The 23,135-nt window shown below is 45.2% G+C and overlaps 1 protein-coding gene across 2 annotated transcripts in view; it reads right to left on the bottom strand.

Annotated features, from left to right (window-relative positions):
- Positions 1-23,135, bottom strand: part of LOC111843552 (nuclear receptor ROR-alpha A-like) — a 207,406-nt gene that overhangs the window by 39,024 nt on the left and 145,247 nt on the right. Inside the window, exon 1 of one of the 2 annotated variants that reach the window (XM_072698419.1) lies at positions 17,123-17,263. The exons of the other annotated variant lie outside the window; for it this stretch is intronic. Coding sequence (XP_072554520.1) covers positions 17,123-17,153 — 31 coding nt within the window. The 5' untranslated portion in view covers positions 17,154-17,263. Of the gene's footprint in view, positions 1-17,122; positions 17,264-23,135 lie in introns of those variants that run through there. 2 annotated transcript variants of the gene reach the window in all.

Below are 23,135 nucleotides of genomic sequence, written 5' to 3'. Positions count from 1 at the left end.
GTAGTTTACCATGGCGACAGCTGTCCCATAATACACTGGCAACACCTTCATTAATAAAACATCCAGAAAAATGTTAAGGCTTATTTACTATGCTTATTATTCACATTTGTTTTGGATAATTATATTGAAATATAAAATAGTCTTAAGAAATTAATAATATGCATACACATATGGCAAGCTTCTGCAGAACAGAAATAAATGTGCTTTATATTTAACATATATAACAGGCCATGGCGAGACACAGCATCCTGTGAGACACACAAAGCCCTGAAACACGTTTAAGAGTTAAACTATAACCGCTGAACAGACTCAAGAAAACAGAATTTCCCATGAGAAAGCGCATTTTTCAGCCTAGTGGCATGAAGCAACGTCTGTCACTACCTTCATGGGGAAAATCCAAATCGCGGAGTTTTTAAATGAGTGCTTTTTGAAGTGATTTAAATGGCAGACAAGGCGGCTTCCTTCGCGCGGCTGCCCGCCGAACACTCGTCGGCCCGCCGAACACTCGTCGGCACTGGGGTTACGGCGCAGCGGCGGCTGCGGGCGGCACCTTCACAAACTGCACGCTCTCGTCGCTGCTACCGGCGCCGGCGAGGCAAAGCGGCTGACAGGCAGCTTGCCGATAACACGGCTCCCGCTCCGTCTCCGCGACGCGTACCAAAGGCTGATACTGTCACCAAGTCGCATCCGTCGCCACAAAGATGGGTTATGAAATATGGAGCCTCATCCTACCCTCGTCAGCTGCCCCCGCAAGACGAGGCGTACTTGATTTTCTTCTCTTACTAACTTATCCAGCAAAAATCTGCGCTTCTGATTCAAAACGGACTGATTATTCCTTATCTGCACGTGATTTTTGACGCATAATCAAAAACGGACACGACACCAATTTTTCGATAATTGCTACAAATAATCAAACATCCGGCTTAGGTGAACTAATTAATCTGTCACCTCAGGCATCTAATTATGTAACTGTAAGCTCCTGATATATCTTTATACACATACAGATATAAATAAACAGAAAAAAAATTGGTTTGAAATTAATTTTCAACTTTTAATGTGCACTGCTTAACTCAGGAAATGATGCACAAAATCCCCCCACCCCCCTAGAAAAGGGGATGCTACTGGTTTTTGCCCCTTAGCCTTGGCCCTGAGAATCAAGCCTTAGCCTCAGACTGAGAGCCCAGTTCTTAAAATATCTGAGCTAAACAAATCATTTGGGGTTCGTTCGTATTCATTCAGGGCTTTAGCCTCTCTGCAGTTGCATAGCTATTGTGGGTCAACCTGCTTTATCAAACATTTTGATCTATGCCTAGGTCACTGGTTACTCCCACCCTCAGCTAAATGAATTGTAAGAAGTCTTTGAGGGTATTTACTCAAATCTGCTCCTCTCCTCAGTCACAAACATTATTCCTCACTTTTCTCTCAAGCCACATAACAGTATATATTAATGTCATATTTATCTAGGCATACTGACAATAATACAAAAAAAACTAACTACTTCAAACAATATATCCTGGCATTATCTTTACTATATACTTATAATTATGTTCAACCTGATCTTGAAGAATCAGATCCAGGCTCTAACATGATCTGAGACACCCTAGTTTTTTCACCTAATGTCCTTTCAGCAGGTAAAAGGTGAAGGTATTACTGCCTCCTACAGGTCGACAGCTGTTAGTCAAATTACATCTCATGAGAAATGACAGGCATGTGTTATTTCACCTCCAATTCCTGACACTGAAACCCTTTCTATATTTGTTACTTTAATATACTTTAAAATTTTTGTTTTACACATGTTACAATAAAGAAAAGAAAAAGAAGTCCTTTAAATACATGTATACCTTTCTGCTCACTAAATAGCCTGACAGCACACTAACAGATGATGCTGTGGACCAGCATCTCATTGACCTTTTGAGGGCTAGCATGCTAGGCCAGCACTTTCTGCAGATCTGTTTGCGACTTTCTTTTGTTAGGAGAACTTCCTGTTGACTCGGTAACGATACCTAACTCTGAAATAAAAGCAGCATGCTCAGACAGATCTACGCATCCAAAGATAACCTTCTTTTAAACCCCTGTCGAAGGAGAGTTGTTATTGTTGTTTTTTTCTGACCGTGGGAGAGCGTTTTCCTCCACAGATAAGGCAAAGGCAGAAGATACTTGCTAGATAACTGGCTCGGTAAGGTGCAGTGATTCTGCAAAGGAAGGCGATGCATTACGTCTGCAGGCTGACTGCACTAATGCATGCACTGCAATTTTAATGTCTTGATGAGCTGAAATCTTATCTGTTCCCCAGTCGCCTTCATCAGTATGTCTCGTGTTAGAGTGTCCAGCTTCATACCTGGGCAGTTTTTTATTTTGATGGTCTATTTTATTTTTTAGCCCCTGTTACCCTGTGTTAGATGGTGATGGGATGGTTAGAAGGGTGGATTTTTTTGCAGGGAACTGAAAATTGTAATTACATCAACCAAATACAATTGTATTTGGGCAGGGTCGATGTAATGCACTTTGAGGCAATGCAATATCGCGAAAAAGTGCTATATAAACATTAATTGAATTGAACTGAATTGGATTAATTACAACAGGCTTGGAAAAAAATGCTAAAATCTGCCATCCCTGCTACCAGATGTCAACTGGACGAACTAAGCAGGAAGCAAAGTCTTCAGCAGAGACAGAAGTGAAAACCTCTTGATGACTTCTATTCATATACCAGGAGAAACACATCATGGAAAATCACAGTGCACTGGCTGCAAAGTCTGTTTCTTCAAAGCTAAAGAAGCACACAAACTGTTGCAGTTGGAGTGAGAAACAAAACAAGACTGAAACAAGCCAGGCCAAGCTCTCCAGGGGCTTTGGCATGGTTACTAGCCTGATCAGAACAGTTAGTATTTCCTACCTACTCAAGATTGTGCCTGTCAGAGTCTTTTTTTGTGAAGCGACTCCAGTCAAGAGTCAACGTTGAACCATAGGATTAACAAGCAAATATGCAAAACATACATTCTGGCCAGAATAACAGTGAAAACAGCTGTTTTTTTTGTGACATTATACTGTGAAACTAAAAATATGCCTGGCAATGTTCATACCGTTTTTAAGAAAAAAGACAGAAAAGATTTTGTTGCAATAATGAACCTGAATGTTGAATTGGTGAATTGTCTTTGCTTAAAAAAGGTGAAAATGTGTCTTCACACCAATAACAAAGATCCTATTACAAAAAGATGGTGCTCACTGGAGAGCTAAAAGAGGTCCTAGTCAGATTTATTTCGAGCGGATAATGCGGTGTTTGGGCAGATTTGGCTCAGACTACAAGCCCGAGTTCAAAAAACATTTATGTCCACCGTGGTCCGGTGGAGCAGGACCTGTTCCTAATACAAATGCTCCCATTCGTGAGCTGCTTTCTGCTGTCGGAAAGGGTTCCTTCCTGTGGTCTCACCTGGCCGATGAGATGTTCCCTTTTTCCCATGTGTTTTGTCTCACTTTCGAAACAGAAGTGGCGAGGAAAAGGCCTGGCAGATAGCGGCAGGACCTGGGCTCCCACTTCACCTTAAGCTGCTTTCACGTGAAGGAATGGTAAACAGTCGGATTATAGCTGCATGAGCGGCAAGCCCACAAAACAAACCAGATTGGGCGTGAGGAAATGGGGAGACATAAACCCAGGAAATCTCTGCCTTTTACACCAAAAGATCTGCCACTTTGCTCACAAAATGGAGTGTCACATGGAACATCATCTTAATACAGAAATATTACAAAAAATCAACTGTGTCCCCTGTGATGAACGATCCTGTCCAGAGTGTCGACTGTACTTCTAGGTACACTAGACCCTGTGCTGTTTACAGGTTGTAGAAGATAGATTAGTTCACTGAGAAGGTGCAAAATCATCTACAGACTGGGTTGATGTTATTGTGCATTTATTTTCGGGGGACCTGAATGTGGTTAGTAAAAGAGGGTTTCTCTGCATTGCAGAAAACAACGTGGGTGGAAACTTTGCTACAATGGTTCTCAACACTAAGGACACATGAAAGAACGTTCTAAAACTATTCATATTAAACTGATGTCGACCCACCATTGCGTTACTTGAAACATATGGATTATGATATTCATGGAAGGGCAGCGGCAGAGTTTAGCTACGAGATGACAACATCACCCCACAAATATCTGTTACTGTTATAGCGTTCGCTGCAATATGTAGATGTGTGACATGACAATGAGAATCAATATACAAAGTATTTAATCATTTTTCTTTCTATATTTTTCAGAACTACCTCCACACATATACCTAAACACAGCTGTAAATACAAGAATAGTTTGGGACACCAGTTGGTCATCAGTAATATTAATTTTAAGTAGATGACCTACAGTATTCATCACTGAACCCTCAATTACAACTAGTAACAACATGCAAATCTTCCTAACATGACTATACGGCTGACACGGCTGAAACACATAACGTCCTGACGCATAACTACAGTTGTCAAACTTCATGTATGAACCACATGTTTATTGCATCACATGTTTATCACGTCACATGTTAATTGCGTCACATGTTATTGGTCAGCAGACTTAGTCTCTGCGACGGTGATCAGAAGATTGATGGTTTGAGCCCCGGCCTTGGCAGAACAGTCACACAAATGTGGAACCTTGAGCAAGGGCCTTAACCCCCAGCTCCAGAGGCACCTCATGTTGGCTGACCCTGTCCTGTAACCCCAAGCTATGGAGAGCAAGCTGGGGTATGTGAAGAGAAACATCTCAATGTATCTGTACTTGTTGTAAATGGCAAACAAAAAACGTATCTATTATTATTATCAAGTTTAAGAAGCTGAACCCTCCAAACCAAGTTTTGCTTGGTCTAGGTTCAGAAGACCAGCACAGGAAATGAAGTTCTCTTAATCTGCAGCCAAATCAGATATGGCCACATTGTTCATTTCTTCGAATTTTATTTCCATTTTCATTCTTACTTAGATCGAGGGGGGTGTGGCTGATGAGCTAGCATGATGCCTTGCCTGATGGATGGATGATAGATTGTATGTTACTGTAGGTCCAGAAGAGTGTCACTGGTCAAAAGGGGGTGTATCAGAACCAGCCCGCAGAGCCAGAATAAAACAATCACCCACAGAGCCAACATTCCCTCTGGTTTAAAGCAGGCCCGGAAGTTATCAGCAAGGGTGTGAACATGTTTTATAATTAGATAAATATTCTATATTCAAAACAAGACAAGAAGGACAGTTTCCTATTAGGTGTCTATGCTAAACACAGGGCTCTGCCCAAGCATGGTGCATGGTGCAACTGTGCCCAGAAGGTTAGAGGTTAATTTCACCATGAGAGGGGATAGCCAATGTGGTCAGCATGATTACATAGGACCTTTTCATCATGTCATCTTGAATTGTTTTGTACTGGAGGTCATAGTCTCTCGTTTTGCTTTGTTTGCACATGATGAGATCTGTTGCGATCTTGCAGGAATTGCATCTACAGGGCGCTGCATCAGATTTAAAGCAGAAGATGGCGCTTCCCCGCAAGATGAAAGTGAATATATGCATTGTGATGTCAAGTCACTTATATGTCAATGAGACCTTCGGCCTTATAGAGAGTATTTTTTCATGAAGGGATGCATCTTGTTCACACTGGAGAAACGTTATCCCGACGTACGATGGAAGCCCCTGACGATCTGTTTACTGATGCTCTCACCCCAGTGCCCCTATAAGCTACTCATGCTGTTCAACAGCGGTGAGCAAATTAGTGAATGTGAGATTCACATCGTCAACAGTATTGGGGTATGGTAGCTAAATTAGCTAAACTGTCCTGCATTTCTGTTGAGATGCTGACCCGTTTTGACCTTGACGTGTAGCGAATGTCAGCACTAAGCCGTTTCCCGCAGCTTCCTGATCCAGTGTTCCTCGTCAATGAGCCGTTGCCCAGCATAGCAGACTGGAAACAACAAGCTTCGTCTCCTCCTCATACAGACACTAAACTAATTGCTAGCATTCACAATTGTGCTGCCTAATCCGATGTGCTCACAGGTATGAATGAACTATGAAACAGTCTCATCGCTCTGACAGGGGTCCTTCAGACTAATCTGTCCATGCGACACGTCCATTAGAAAACCAGACCTCACCGATGTCAACTCCTCCCCTTCAGTTAGACATGCAGTATTTACCAATCAGACATCAGACAATTAATGAGGAGACAGTAAAGGGGACTCGGCCACCTTGGGAGGGACAGTCAGGTGACCAGGATTCTCATGCTGATTCGTGTTCCCTGTCCCTCTTCTCTTCGGTTGGTCCAAATCACGTGGATGAAGCTTCAGCACTCAAACTCCTACTCCTACTCTGTTTCCGCAGTGCAACTTGAACTGTCCCCGTGTCCCAGTTGGTTTCATTCACTTGCGATCTCCTTCATGTGTCATGTGTCACATATGCCTCTGAGCTGCCCTAACCACATACTGTTTTACTAAGACAAGGAGGAAAAAAATAATCATAACTTTGGTTGTGACAAATATCACTTTAAACTCTACTGTAGTACAGATCTGAGGATATTTACGTATATTGACATTGTCTTCATAAAAAAATGCAATCACACTATGAACTAACATAAATGAATAGCAAAGAGCATTAACATAACTATTTAATGCCTGATTACTGAGACCTTGAGGACCTGCTGGCAGACAGGCTGCAGGATGAAGAGCCTTGCTCTAGCGCCTCCTGCAGGATAGGTTTGGTTACTGCACGTCATTTGCAGACCGCAGCTCAGCCTTACAGGGATGTGCAGATGTGGCAGGACACGCAGTCACCCGTGTGACAGCCTGGGGTTACAAACCCCCCCCCCCCCAGAATCCCCCACAGTCTAACACGCTGATAGAGGTGCAGCCACCCACTGGCACTCGACTGTGCGGAAAAGATTCCCGCCTACTGGGAAGACCTGATTGTCGCAGAGTAGTAGTGGTTATAGTGATTCTGGCGGGGGGAGGGGGGTCAGCACTATTGCTCCAGGTCCTGACAGATGTCTACAGCACACACTGCCCAATCTCTATCCACATGGCGTTACTCAAGAGGGGGTGGGGAGGAAGTCACCCCTAAGGTATTGCTCCCCCAAGACAACAGACCGCACCCCTCCCCCTGCACCAGAGCCTGGGGGGCCGCGCGGCCTGCCTGCCCACCCGCGCATGCGTGCACACGGCAGATTACCCCCTGCATAATGAAGTGCTTTGATGATTTCTCTAGTAGCACCTTTTCACAGTCCGCCGGTGGGCTTTTGGGAGCGTGATAATTGTCTCCCCGCTGAAGTGCTATTCGGCTGACAAAGCGCACAGGGCGGGGAACAGGAAACCACAAGGCAGGTCTCATGATTCATCCCCCCCCCCCCCGACTCTCCACACCGCTTCAACCCCTCCAAACTGACAGCAGCGACAATGGTGCGGAATAAGGCCCAGGCCGGGCTTCGGAATATATAACCCCATTAACAGGCCACCTCTGGGGGGGGGGACTCCACCTCCCCACCTCACAGTTTAACCTCCCGCAGGGTCTCCGCTCTGACCACTGGCCACAGCACAGTTTTCTCATCTAAAATGCAGTGACTCTCCAGCAGCCTGCAGTGTCACTGCATGCAGCCCCTCGCCGGCGTAACTCCGAGCCCCTATTTGTACCAAATACAAGGGACACTGCAGAAGCACTGAGGCGTCGTTATGGCACTTTACGGTCTAATCCAATCTGAGATACTGCAGAAGAATATCCCCTCTGTGCAGTGAATGCTGCCCTTTATCACAAGCGAAAGGCTGAACATCAGTCAAATTGCACAGAACTATAACAGTGTTCTCTGGAAACTTCCGGATTTCCTGATCGGTTCTCTGCCATGCGTGTTTTCCCGATCACTCCATGTGAGCCTTCTCAAAATATCTACACAATCAATGTCAATATGGACAGAAGCCTTGCATTTTGTTTTACAACGTTTTCCTGGCAAACCTAATGCCCAACTCTCATGGTGCCTGAACGGTACATCCGGGAAACAGCCCCTTCTGGGGGGGACAGAACAATTAGTGTCTTCAAAATGTTAGGGTTTAAAACTGAGCACTAAAGGCATAAGGTGGTATGACCTTCTGATTAGAAATCACATTTACACTGACATCATCTGAAATCAGATGTAAGGCCAATGTGGATTGCAATTACAAATCAGACCAGACTCACCATGGGGGTAAAAAGTGCTGTAGCACTCCTGCAAGCGGGAAGAAACACACACTTATCTTTGCTTGGCCCCACAATTGAGAATTGAGTCTCCTCTGTGAGTTGAACGTAGTGCATTTATAGTGCTCTGTATCCTCTAAAGTGATTTCATTATGTGTCGCACTTCGCATCCAGCGCTGCAAGATTAAAGCGCATTTCTGCCAGCCTTGCAGGTGTGTGTGTGCGAGCTGAAGAAACCACCCGTGCAAGGCTCAGCCTTAGAAACACAGAGAGAAAAGCAAACTCCACTTTACACGCTGTGGAACCAAGTAAACAAGCCGCCCCTTTAACCCTAAAACTTTCAAAGACGAGCGAGCGAGCGAGCGAGCGAGCGAGCGGGCTCACATGCGCGTCGCCTCGCCCATGCACTGCCTCGCACGCGCTTGCAGAGAACTGGAAGCCTGCCGTATCATCAGTGGTGGACCTTCCACTCGCGAGTCTGAAACGCTATGGCTCCATCCTGACAGAGGAACACGCTTCATCACAGCTCAGTCTGTGGCTTCGCGTTCGTACAGTTATGAGTCAACAAAAAGCAAAAAAACTAAGCCTGTTGTTTGTTTAGCTGGTACAGCCTGCGTCTCACATGCCGACAAAGGAGTGGGAGTGGATGCTCACTTGTGTCGTCACCATGTATCTACACCTAGTAGCATTGAAGGGGCTTGGATACCCTGCTTGATTCAGGGGGCCCAGTACCTTATAGGGCACGCAGAATTTAACACTGGGGGCCCCAGAGAAAATTACCAAGCAAAATCTACCTCCACAAGATAAGGACATAAAATGTGCTGGTCATTGTCCTTTAAAATAAATTCTTTGTAAGAAATTGGCTTGCCAGAAATATGCTGTTTGGGTGTCCATAAGAACAAGAACTACATCAGACAAATATTGTTGCGAAGATTTGAAAGATTTCAAACTTGCCCTAGTGAATATTCCCTCAAAATATTTCGATCTGCGTCCAGAAGGAGGTGACTTTGGTTACACACTATGAGACAAAGCTGTTATCTGAAACAAGAAGTGATCACTTATCTTCAGTCATATTTTTACAAGAGTACCATCCACACTGAGATCCAAGTCTGATGTCAACTTTCCTAAGACTCCTCCATGTTGAAAATGGATTTCCAATGGAGGTCTGAGATCATCCGAGAACTCTTAAGATGTAAGCATCATAGCCCCATGATAGCGGTGGCTACAGAGTCCACGAGTCACACGGGAGGAAGCATCTCCTAGTACTGTCTGATCAGCTCTGAAGCTCTACCAAAACCCATGGTGAATGTGAGCTCGTGTGAGGAGGTGTGGAGTTGACTTTCGGCTGCAGTATGGCACCGGAGAGCTCCAAGGATCCTCCACTCAATAAGGTGGCCTGTCCCTGACTGCAGGAAATAATGACTGTCCGCCCCACATATTACAGCGTGCCACAGGGCTCTACCTCTGGCTTTGAAACGGTCTCGGGGGCCGGCTGTAAATCAGCACAGAGGGCAAGAGAATGCGACAGCAAAGCCATTACTCAGACAGAAACATCTTACAAAAAGCAATCACACGTCCAGTTCCACTGAAGGATGAGCATGTTCGTTGCGGCGATCCCCTCTTACCAGAGCGTGGATTCTCTAGGACCTTTCTGTTTTATTTATTTAGCAGGCAATTTTATGCAAAGTGACATTTTTATTAAATTTTTTTTCTTTTGAGACAGTCCCTGGAGAAATTAGGGGTTATGAGCCTTGCTGAACAACCCGATGCTGAAATCACTCTGCGGACCATAAGATTTGAACCAGCGACCTTCGGATCAGGGGCGGAGCCACACAGTGCCTCCCACCGACAGTCGCCCTTTGTGGTGAGGAGCGCCGCACTGCCTGACTCAACCAAGAGGTCATTTCCCTTCATTCGCTGATATGACTGTCAGCGACTCAACGTTTATTCTGCAATATATTACGTTGGGTGATAACAACAGACAGCGTTAATAACTGCGGTTTCAAATAAATGTGTTATTAAAACACTGAGACTGGGGATACTGTTTCATACTGTAAATATAGATTCGGTTTACGTTAATTGATGTGTGACGCACGGCTAGGCAATATTAAGGACACGTTTTCATTATGATTTTTTTAATGAGCAGATTTATGAGATATCAGTGTTCAACAAAAGGACATTGTCCTTGAGCTAGAGAAATAAAGTTACAGAAGATACATCACAAAGGATGTAATACTGGCACTACAAGCACTGAAAGACCACTAGCTAAATTAAGACCTGCGCTATTTATTAATATTAATTTTGACATATAATTATTTAAAAATGAGGAAGTATCCAGTTCTGCTCAGTTCCCAGTCAGTCACTGTTTCTGTCGCTGAGCGGGTTTTTTTTTTCCTGCTGTCAGTGAGGATTTTGTTAGCTTTCCGTCTGCTAGATATTTCACGAAAATTCCTTGTCGCTCGCTGATGTAGCTGCCCTTAACCACAAAATCATTTTTGCAGCGTGGATCTACGGGTGTGGCAAGTCACACTTGGGATATCCAGTGAGGTGACGGAGCGCGTTTAGTGTCCACTGCATTGTGCACTGACACTGGCAAAAACGTGGACTGTCTGTGAGCCCCCGAGGACCAAATTGAGAAACACTGATTTAGAGACATTTATTCTTATTAAACAGAGACTGAAGCACCTGAATTACCAGTAATTAACTTAAATTAAATAAAATTCACTGCGTGCATATTAATATGTGGCTGACATTTCAACAAATCAACAAAATTGTAGCTTATCTTAAAGATATTAACAACCCATTTAAAAAATTACTAGGACCTGTTATATACATTTTAGAATGAAATTATATGCAGCTATTATTTAATCTACATGTTGCCAATTAGGCAATTGAATGTTTGCATATCATTTAGTCTGTTGTACAGAATTCAGCTCTGGAAAGATCGGGACAGTTTGACATCCATTGGAACCGCAGCCAAGGTCCGATTGTCAAAATGAAATGTAAAGTGTCCTGCTGTACAAACAGCTGGGACCCTTCAAACTCTCACGCAGCACTACAGTGTCCCTGACACCATTAAATAAAGCTTGATCCCACGGAAAGTGAAAGAAGGTCTTTGGTGTATCTCTTAGCCTCTCATTTCTGGCTACGCACAGTGACACTACACAACCAAGCCGTCTGTGTAGTACCTGCACTTTGAGCACCATCTGTTACATGTTACATGTTACTGACTGGATGGCGCCAGAGAGAATTCCTATGTGCTGATGTGCAAAATGCAAACAAAGAATCTTGAATGTTGAATCTCTGGCTTTTCTCAGATGACTTCAGCCATCACCTAGCCTGGGGTCAGTTTATAATGAATGGGGGGGGTGGGCACGTTGAGGATGCCTCAACAAGACTTACGTGCTACATCAACTGCACCAGAAACATAGAAAAATGGCTTGGCTGCGAACGGCAGCACACAGGAAGCCCTGCGAATGCGCCCACCTGCACTGAGGAACACGGACGGGACCCTTTCTTCCCTCCTAGTCACTGTACACCAGTGATTCTGGGTATTTTGGTGTTTTCTGAAGACCGAGGCTCGGGCCTAACTGTCTCTGTATCATGGAGGAAGCACCTGAGGCCTGGCGAAGGCCTCTCTCAATTTTATTCCTTGCCAAAACTTCAAAAAGCCCACCAGAAGCCCCCCCAGAGGACTCTGCTTTAGGAAGATGTCAGCCCTTATGGCTTATATCGCCCCCCCCCAGGCTTATGGCGCAAAGCCGCCTTAAATAAGTTCCACGGCAGCAAAGTGGCGGCCGGTCCTCGCTCATCAATGGCGCCACTTAGCCCGACGGCCCCCGGCCTTGTGAGAGTGAAAGCCGCCAGGAAGGCGGTCGATGAGAGGCGGCCCCTCGTGCAGAATGGTGAGTAAGTTTCTCCAGCACTCAGCTGGGCTGCTGCACTGCATTCTGCGGTCAGGGAGAGCACACTGCACACTGCTCACTGCTATCAGATAGCGCTGAAACCGCTGAAGCCACAGGTGACAAAGGGACATGCATGAAATTTATTTAACATAGATGTTTATCTGGGGCCAAACATCGCCCAATAATAGTAATAATGCTACTACTACTACTACTACTACTACTACAACTACTACTACTACTACTAATAATAATAATAATACATATAATATAGATATTACATTTGTTATTATTATGTATTTCAGTACTTATATACTATTTATTACTTTTTTACTTTTCATTTGTCCTACAACCAACCAGCTCACTGTATGACATCACACATCACATATCTAAGGCTGACAGTATGTGATATTTTGCCTCCCGATTAATAATATCAGGCCGCAATGTGACTGCACCACAGGCTGTATCCACCAGCTTCGACAAAAGCAGCGGGAATAAGAAAGGAAAACAAGGCTGAACAACGGTTATTTATGCAAAGACCAACCAAGCCCAATGACCCGTGACGGCGACAGGCCCACAGCACAGACAGGAGGTGCAGTACACTGCAGGAACTCCATTCGGAAGACCGAGATGAAGACCTCATTTAGAAGGCCAACAGAAAGACCTGTATGATGAGCTGGAACAACACGAAACCCTTCATTCAAATACCACACGCCTCTAGTTTCCTCTATTTCTTTTCATTTCTATAATATCAGTCTTTAAAATGCTTGACTACATGTTCTTGTTATCCTATCAATGTTTTTCTCAACAGAGGACAGAGATGTCACAATGTGCTTGAGCCTCTTCAGTAAAAACACTGTGGCAGCTGCCCCATAATATCAGCAGTCCCTCTGTCTGACTTGCAGACAACTCTTACTTACGAATAGACTGCCATTCGGCCTATTATATTAAAAATTCAGGTTAAATACAATGGTTGGTAATAATGAATGCACACACTACTTTGTGAAGCTCATGAAAACATTGTGGCTTCAGTGGTTCATCAACTGGAGGTTCAGTACAGTAACATAGGTAGTTACTTTTATTTTTACTGTTATTATTATTATTATTATTATTATATACTGTATTATTATTGTTCGACTTACCTACAAATTCAACTGAAAGACAAACTTAGGGAACGGCTCTCGTTCGTAACCTGGGCGCTGCCTGTAATTATACATGGTTTTTAAAGGTGTAAATCACTTATATGTTACTGACTAGGCAACTCAAAATAATTACAGCAAGTAATAAGCTCAGTCTATCGTGACACCTGAATGAGGGATTTTTTAATCTGTTATGAAGCGCTGCATTCACACTAATCTGCAGAGATTTGTCTTTGTGTTTGACGTTTCAGAAAGAGGATCATACGAAATCTCGTTAACCTCAGCTGTAGTGCCCACGAGCTACACGGTTAGGCACAGGAGATGCAGCTAGCACAGTGCTAATGAGCAGCAATAGAAGGAGAACACCGGTCAGAGTCAGGTCACTAAGTAACACTCTACAGTGTTATCTTTTCAGGTACCCAGCACCTCCAAAATAGGCCGTCCAATAGCAAAACCACAGAGAAAGAGTGTTCAGCATCATGGTGTGTAGCAGCCACATCGCTTTTGCCGATTCGAAGACGTTTTTAGGTGTTTTTCACAGCCTGCTTTTGTAACATCCTCCCAAAATCCATGAGCTTGGGGATATAGCATCTTTTATTATGTCAAATATCTTTTTTTCTGAGATGATCAGATGGAAATTAAGAATATCCATCTTAATCGTGCCGAGCAGGCCGGCTAATTTGCATGTCGTAATGAGTGGGATGTTTCCATTAAAGGTAATTAGGTGCTCGAGAGAGTCTGGAGGCTGCCCTTTGTGACGAGAACACCACCATGGAGATGCACCAAGCCTGCAGCTGGAAGAACAGCCAGAGACAGAGGAACGGACGACCGTGAGGCAACCCCACTTACGGCCCAGGGAGGGCGCTACCTGTGACCTGAACTCAGGTATAAGACTGATAGACCCATCCCAGTGAGAATGTCTGATAAAACACACACACACACGCACAAGGGTAAGACAGACAGCTCAACTTTGGATAAGAACACAAAATAATATCTTTAGAGGAAATCAAAGATGGAGACGGGTTTTGATGAACAGTGCATTTAATGGTGACAGCACTGCTTACGCAGCACATACACTGACTGTGTGAACCTCACAAAGGGATTAGAAACATCAGACTATAGTACCAGATGAAATGATAACAAGGAAATAATTAAAATATACAACCTCGTTTCCCAAAAGGTTGGGACGCTGTGTGAAATGTAAATAAAAACAAAATGCAATGATTTGCAACTCATAAAAAGTCATATTTAACCCTTATTTAACTCGTAAAAAACTGCCAGCGACACGTTTCAAAGAAAAATGGGAGAAAAGTTGTGCAATGCTAAAACGAAACACCAAGGTGAATACTGTACCTTACCACTAATTAGGTTAATTGGCAACAGGTCAGTAGGATAATGGGGTATAAAAAGAGCCTCCCAGAGAGGCAGAGTCTCTGTGCAGTGAAGATGGGAGAGGTTCACCACTCTGTGAAGGACTGTGTGGGCAAACAGTGCAAGAATTTAAGAATAATGTTACTCAATGTAATACTGCTAAGAATTTGGGAATTTCATCATCTACAGGACATAATATGTTTTAAAGATTCAGCGAATCCAGATAGATGTCTGTACGATAGAGATAAGGCCCAAGATCATTATTGGATAGTCATGATCTTCGGGTCCTCAGGCAGCACTGCATTAAAAACAGACACGATTCTATAGAGGAAATCACTGCATGGGCTCAGGAACACTTCCGAAAACCACTGTCAGTGAACAGAGTGTGTCACTGCATCATGCAGGATGAAACTGCCATGCAAAGAAGAAACCATATCTAAACATGATCCAGAAACGCCACCATCTTCTCTGGGCCCAAGCTCGTTTAAGATAGACTGAGGCAAAATGGACAAAGACTGAGGTCTGACAAATCAAATTTCAAACTCTTTTTGGACATCATGGACGCCACGTCCTCCAGGCTAAAGAGGAAAAGGACCATCCAGCATGTCATCAGTGGAAAGCATCGGTGTTGGTATGGGGGTGCATTAGTGCCCATGGCTTGGGTGCCTGGAATATCTGGGAAAGCACAATTAATGCTGAACAATATATACAGGTTTTCCGGGTGCTAGGCTGACCTACCTACAGTGCAGACCTGTCACCCATTGAAAACATTTGGTGCATCATGAAATGAAAAATATGACCAAGGAGACTCTGAACTGCTAAGCAGCTGAATTCCAAGAATGGGACAACGTTTCACTTTCAGAACTCCAGCAACTGGTCTCCTCAGTTCCAAAACATCTACAGAGTGTTGGTGAAAGAAGAGGTGATGCCGCACAGTGGTAAACATGCCCCTGTCCCAATGTTTTTTTGAAACGTGTTGCAGGCATCAAATTTAAACTGAGCATATATTTGTCATAAAATAATACAATTTCTCACTTTCAACATCTGATTTGTTGTCTTTGAAATATGGTTTTATGTGATTTGGAAATCATTGCATTCTCTTTTTATTTACATTTTAGAGTGCCCAAACTTGGAAATGGGGGTTGTATATATTTGGAAGATTAGTGATACAGCTGTTCCCCCAGGCCTCGTCCAGGCGTTAGAGGGCCAAGCATAAGGTCAGAGGTCGTCTCCCACACCCCATCCGGCTCCCTCTCCCTCTTATCCTTCCAGAACTTTCTCAATAAAAATCCGACCGCAGGCATTTCTGTCATTTTCACATTGTATTCATACAATGAGAAAGGGGTTTCACCACACAAGCAATGCATAACCATTACGTAAAAGAACACATCATGAAATATATATTCTTTTCTTTTTTGAGCTCTAACTCCTCATAAGACAATGGTTTCCTCTTGAAACGGATGCAAAAATGTGGCTTTGTTTTCGTTTGACAGCATCTCGCGAGTAACCTAACCCATCACCTGCACAGACCGGCCGAATAAACTGACGGAATCAAAAGAAACAAAGCAAATAAGTCTGTGGCCGGGTTATTATTTTAACAATTTAATTTAGCTATTCGATAATTTCGTGGAAATGTGGTAAAACCGACAAAGCGGAAGAGAAGCTTCAGATTTGTCAAAATGAGCATCTATAGTGTTTTAGGAAATATGTGCTTTTTGTTCCTGTTAAGTAAAAAAAAAAAAATCTGTTGAATAATTTGGTTCAATGAAATAAGCTCACGCTACACTACGCAGAGGATGAAGGGTGCAGGGTGATGGCATGGGCACTGAGGAGGACTGGAAGGGGTGGGTTGGCGCAGACAGCGGCTCAGGCTGTTGGGTATAAACGCCTGCCCCGAAAAGAGGTCAGTGGCACAGAAAATGTAGGCAGGGGGCCAAATGATTTTGATGCCAACCCCCCCCCCCCCCCCCCTTTGAGACCCGCTTTGGAGGCCGGGGGGGTAGGGGCAAAGGCACTTAAGCTCTCGCATACACTCCCCCCAGAGAAGAGAAGCCCACTGACACGGAACAACAGGATTATGTGAGTGAGAGGGGGGGGGTGGTGGTCGTATTAAAATAATCTCCCACATGCAGATCCCCCCTTATGCACAAACAAGGTACCACCAGCCTTCCCCCCCATCCCCCCCCCCGAAGGCATGTCAAAGTGCCATCACGGCCATCTGAGCAGCTCCAAACTCGTGGGCCAGGCATCACCAAGCCCAATAATCAGCACAGGGATCGAGATTAATATTCCCCAACAGACACATTAACATCCCGGGGATCTACAGTGGGACTGCAAGAGCAGAACATTCTGAGAAGCAGGCAAGTTGTGCATAGAAGTGGCAGTTCCTGTGTCTTAATCCCCCGTAAGGAGAGTCCAGCAAACCCCCCCCCCATGACAGAGGAGCACTGGCAGGCGATGAATGCTGGAGATGCTCCCCCACTGCTGACTTCCTGTACCCCCCCCCCCCCCCTCCACCTCCCACAGGCTTCTCCGCAGCTCTTACCTTTCATAGCTGAAATCACAAAGTACATCATGGGGCTGCACCTCCATGCGAGAGCCGTGCAGCAGAGCAGCGCAGAGCAGAGCAGCGCAGAGCAGAGCAGCGGCGTCTCCCAGCTGCCGCCGGCGCAGCCCCGTCTGCCTGAGCGCCGGCCACGCCACAGCCCACGTGAGAGCCGCGTCAGCCGGCAGAGCCCGCCCCGGCCCCGCCCCCAGTCCTCTCTCGCCGTCCTTAAGCGGCACGGCGGGGGGGAGGCTGGCGACGAGCCTAGAGCTCTTCCTGCCTGACGGGGTGCAGGGCCGCCGGGCCGGGCGCTGCCTGACGACACCACGAGTGCAGGAGAGCACAGCTGCTCCCCTCGCCCCCCCGCCCACTCCCTCGGAAGGATAAATTTCCCAAAAGCAAAGAAATATGAAGCTGGGAGCCTCTTTTTCATTCCCCGCGGATCTCAGCCGCTGATCTTCCCTCCCTCTTCTGCCCGGTGAATGTATCGGACGGGACCCGGATCCACACACTCTCCAGATGTTTGAGCCGCAGGGCTGCACTGTGACAGCCGACGGGGGTCTCCCACTCCCCCCCCCCCCGCCCGAGCCATGTGCTCTGATTGGTCAAGGCTGACCATTAGAGAGTAACAAGGTCAACCTCCAACAGGCCTGTCCCTCTGACCCTGTGTTTGTGAATGCAGGCATGCATGCTCTCACACACACACACACACACACACACACACACACAGAACCCTTTCTCTCCATAAGCTTCTCATCCCTACAGCTGCCTCCCTGTGATACAGCATTCTGGACTTAACGCAAGCCGGCTCTGGCAAAAACAAGGCTCCATTTTGAGTGCCTCTGAATAAGCCGGTGATCCACCCGTGACAGCCAGCAGGGCGCGCCGCTTCCGAGGGGCTTCTGCCGAGGGCTAAATCCCCCGCCGTCTCCGGAGGAGGCGCTGTGCCCCCTCTCTTCACTTTCACGTGGAAGTCGGGCTTCGTCTTTTTCCCGCGTCTCTGGCTCTGTGAGCTGCTGGCCAGTGCTGTGGATTCGGCATCGTGTCTATCGTTTAATTGGCGGGACGCAGGGGAGCACAGACGAGTGTGGCATCTCCCGCGTGGGGAGCCAGCGGCACTGAGAAGGGACGACTGAGCTGCAGCGGGGGGAGGGGGGCCGTGCGGGGGGAGCGTGGGGCAAGTGCAGCACGGGGCCTCAGTTAGATGTGTTTAAGATTGAAAATGGGAAAGACAACAAAGTATGTTACAGGGCCAGTGCAGCCGCTACATGAATGTGGACAAGATAGTATATTTCTGATGGGCCAGTATGTGTGTTCTGTCGCCATGTTATTATATTCATTTTCTATTCATGCTATTATATTCATTTTCGTTTTAATTTAACAAACACATGGGCAATGTTAAGACACAGTAATGTATGTTAGTACATAACGCTGGACTCTGCTGGGACACAAACTCCTCTTAGTTATTTACTTACCCTTTGCCTGACAGTTCATTTGTCACTTATTTTAGTCTTCTGATTAAACTTGCAGCATTGGGTTCCTTTGATTAATGCAAATCATTTTCACCGCATGTGCACAGCTGCATTATGTCAGTGGGTTTTGCGGGTCTCTATTAAAAACATGTGGTAAGAAGGAGCTTTCTTTGCCCATCTTGGTTAGATTTTGCAGGTATGGACACACACTGTAAATATATTGTTTTCAAAGCCGGCTACATTGACTGTATGCACAAAGTCTGTATCACACCTAGATTTTTTTTTTTCTCACTTGCAGGAGTTAGATAGGATCACAAACGTTAGTGAAACCAAGACCACCTTCTGCAAAGCAGCTCTCCGGTGTGGTTTTGGTAGCGTGTTTCAGAAAGAAAAAAAAAGATTTCCCACCAAAGAAAGCAAACCAGACTTGGCAGAGAGACTGAGGCAGTCAAACTCATCCAAAATGTCCCCTACAATTCAACTGAGGTGCAAAAGCTGCTGTAGGTGACACAGCGTGACACCGCCTGTGTGCCGGTGTTCGTAAATTACAGATGACTGATTTACACTGTGCAGATGATCTGTAACATCATAGCAGCACATAATCAGATACAGTCGCTAAGATTTTCAGCACGTTTAATGTTGAGGTTTAAGAGGTTTTAGCACCGAGTGCCGATAATTAACAGCACACCGCTTATATGTGCCTATAGGGGTCACCGTTATCTGTCACAAAATGGCAAGTTGCTGTTATGAAACAGTTGCAGGGCACAGAGCGATTTTCCCGGGATGATTACTTAGGGGAGAGAGGACATTGAAAAACAAACGCCGCTTTGTGTAAACCGAGGACGAGAAGTCATTCATGGGGCAGTGTGGACCCCGAGCCCCATTGCTGTTAGCACAAAAGAGGAAAACTGCTTCAATGAACCCTCTGAAAAGCACACATTATTGCTCGAAAGTCAATGACTTATTATTATTATTATTATTATTATTATTATTATTCAGACCTGCTCCAAAGATGGAAAGACAAAGAAATGGTCCAGCAAGACTGTTCCACCTGTGAAGATCAGCAGATGGCAGGGGGACGGTGGGATCAAGAGGGGGCGCCAGCGAGCTTGTGTGGCGTGTCCATCACATCGAGGCCTCGGCACTTCCTTTAATTAACTAGACGTAATGGATTTGTGGTGAATGGCCCTTTGAGATGAATTTCAGATCAAAGGGATCCGTCCCAGCGCATCCATTGTTGTCAGGGATATGAGGATAGAGCAGGCGGTAATGGCCTCTTCACAAGTCTGCCCACACTCCTCCCATGAACCTGGGCGGAGGAAGTCCGGTCTGCCCACAGAGGTCCAGCACCTACAGCTCTCGTTCTCATCCTGCTGCTCATGTTGAGGTTTGACCATTTGCCACAGAGGATACTACCCTGGACTCTCCATCCAATCATAGTAACCGCTGATCAGAGATGGTTTTACACCCTATTTAGGGGGGGGGGGGTTCAACCACCCTATTTTTGTCTCAACCCCTCAGAAAAATAATTAGCATGGATTCCATCCATCCCAAATTTTCAAACACATTTCCTACAGATTGTATAGTTGGGGTCCTCCCCACTTGGCAAATTTTATCACTGGGGGCCCAGGGAGGGGGGTAGGTGGTTACGGCATGCTGTATTTCTGGGAATTAAGCCCCCTTAAGGGTCAAATCCTAGAATCTCCTCTGCCACTGATCTTAGCATAGCTAAGTGGACCAGTTGGTCTCATGCATACATGCATGTTCAATGAGGAAGCTACAGACTGGCGGTGACTAGCAGCCCCTATTTCACATGAAAGAAGTGGTTGGGAAAGTAAGTAGACAGAAATGGAAGAAGCCCCCGTGAACCGGGACCCTCATACGATGCAGACGGTGGATGCTGCCCTTACATAATTAATAAATCAACTGATTAGGTCCAGATGATTAATAAAATAAAACTGCATAAAATGTTTGCGATAAGACAGAACAATACATTTCTTCTATAATATGATGTTATACAGTGAAAGACCTGATGGACAGAGCAACAGATTGATTTTATATAAACGCCAGCGGTGGTTGGCATAACAGCAGATCAAAGGAACTCAAAGCGATACAAGACAATCATAAACCACTTTACAGTCATTTTGCACAATTTCCTGAGCATTCAGTTCTCACAAGCTTTCAATAAATCAAGTGGCTCACACTAGGGATATCTATCTCTGGATGGGGAACAAATAGGAAAGAGAGAGAACGATCACACCTTTATCACTCAGGTTGAATAAACATCTTTTTAGAAGTTTTGAATAATTCCCTGTCCTTGGCAATGTTGAAATGAATGACAGAACAAGCTGGTAGACAGTGGAATATGACAGCAGCTGTAACAACTATTGTAAAAGTGACAAGAAGAAAGACTTAGATATATTCATAAATAATCATTTGGTTAAACACACCATTTGTAAAGGCACAGCTCTTGTTTTGATGGCCCTTTAAGGGAACTGCTGCATTCATCTGAGTATAAATGAAGACTCACAGAGGTCATGACAGGACATGGGCTGACCGTGCCAATCATTCTTCCTATTAAAAACAGACAAGGCAAACTAGCAAAACATTTGGTAAAATGCAACACAGAAGTCATGTAATGAACCCAAGTCTTGTCAGTTTATATTAATTTTTGTTTAATTTAAAAAACACTATTTACTGTATGGCCACACATTGTTATTCAGTACAACATAGAGGCATTGCTAACACGGTCTGCATTTAACAAGCAAACCAGTTTCCCCATAAGAACCACAAGGAAAAATAAAACTAGCCAAATGTGATTCATGTTAATTTATACAACAGATGTATTCCGATGGTGATGAAAGATGATTTGGACTAAGAAATCACTGAAAATACGCAAGAACTCCGAGAAATCCTAATTAAGTTCTACAATAAGTCATACGCAGACATGTACAGACTTCTAATCCTCAAATTGTTTTGGACAAGAAATAGAAGTTTCCAGATGCAGATTCTGCAGAACACTGCATAATCTGAGGTATGATATCTCCAGGGCAGTTTAACAACTTTTTCCAGTTATGCTCCTTGAAACCAAACCGTGCTAAGAGACATACGAACAGTGGGCTGAATACAGAGTCCTAAAAGAGTCACAAAACCTTCTACGGCCAACCAGGCCCCGGCTAGACCAGGTCTGCACATTCGACGGCGTTCAGGATGTTCACTGGGCCCAGTTTAAGCAGTGAGAATGACAGCTGTCCCTGCCTGCATTTAATCTGGCTCTTTCCGGGTTTATGGCGAAGACGTTTGGCAGTGTGGCCGCCCTCTATCATCGAGAACAGAAAGCGCTGGCCACCATCTGGCCTGCGTTTTTGTCACTATCAACATTGTCACTGCTCCGCTGGTTCGGGTACAGCTGGAATGTCACTCGGCTGTTTGTATCGGGGCATATGGTCTTTTTAACGAACAGACAGATACGAGTAGCTCATCGAAAGAAACAATGATCGGCACATCGACGTGACCGTGGACAGCTCGATTAGTGTGACGGAAACTTTACTTTTGACATAAATCTGGACCAAGGAAGCTTCTCAGCAAAAAGAGCCTGGTTATGAAAGCACACAACTACTTGGAGGCCCTGAGTTACTTTGGTATCTTCCAAGATGCCATTCAATAAATATATATATGGGAGACCCTGAGGCAGGTGCTAAACCTGAAAACTTCCAGCTGTATAAACACATAGTGCATAAAACGGAAGCCTGCATAAGACCCCTGGAAGAGCTTCAGGTTTCCTGCAGCTCAGTAATACTGTATGATCATACTGTAGATGGAGCATAAACCTGTAACTGCTTTCACATTTTAGGAGTCATTTCTTGCCAAATTAACCCTAGCTTTGGGTACAGCTTTGGGGTTATTCACATCCACCTGTTCGCGCGGATGGAAAATATTTGAGAGGATGGGAGGAGTCAGGACAAGGCAGAGGGAGTACGTCTCCCAGTTAGGTTATGGATATCTGGGGATCCCCCAGAACCAGCTAGGAACCTCAAGTACCTCTATGATCATGGAAGAGAGTTGTGGTCTGACCTTCTCTGCAGGATGCCAGGGTGACCCTCACCAGGAAAATAAGGGAGGGGGGGGGGCATCACAAGTGCAATTAGCAAGCACAGTGCCTCTTTCACAGTGGCCGCTTTGCATGATGGGATATAGCGGTTGTCTTCTGGATGATAATGATAATTCATAGTCATAATCAGCAATGAGCAGTCAATGACATTGCTGCCATTTGAGCTCACTGGACTGTTCATGTGGGAGAATAAACGACACGGACTAACGGCTCTAAAGTACGACTGTGGCAAGAACGAACGCGGCTCCTCGGAAAAGGCAGCGGCATCCTCCATGTTTTAACTGCATCTCAAAGCACCTTCCTTTCCCTGTTATGGTCAGTAGAAGTGCCAGGAAATGCCATGATTCTGCAGGACACATCTGCGGCTGTGCTAATCACTTGTGGCTTGTTCTGAAGCGGCCGTCGCGTGAGAAGCTTCTGGGGACGCTCG

Source organism: Paramormyrops kingsleyae, chromosome 13, assembly GCF_048594095.1.
Source record: "Paramormyrops kingsleyae isolate MSU_618 chromosome 13, PKINGS_0.4, whole genome shotgun sequence".
In the NCBI taxonomy this organism is placed as follows: Eukaryota; Metazoa; Chordata; class Actinopteri; order Osteoglossiformes; family Mormyridae; genus Paramormyrops; species Paramormyrops kingsleyae.
The sequence above is the reverse complement of the archived record's forward strand: the minus strand, read 5'-3'. Positions and strand labels throughout refer to the sequence as shown.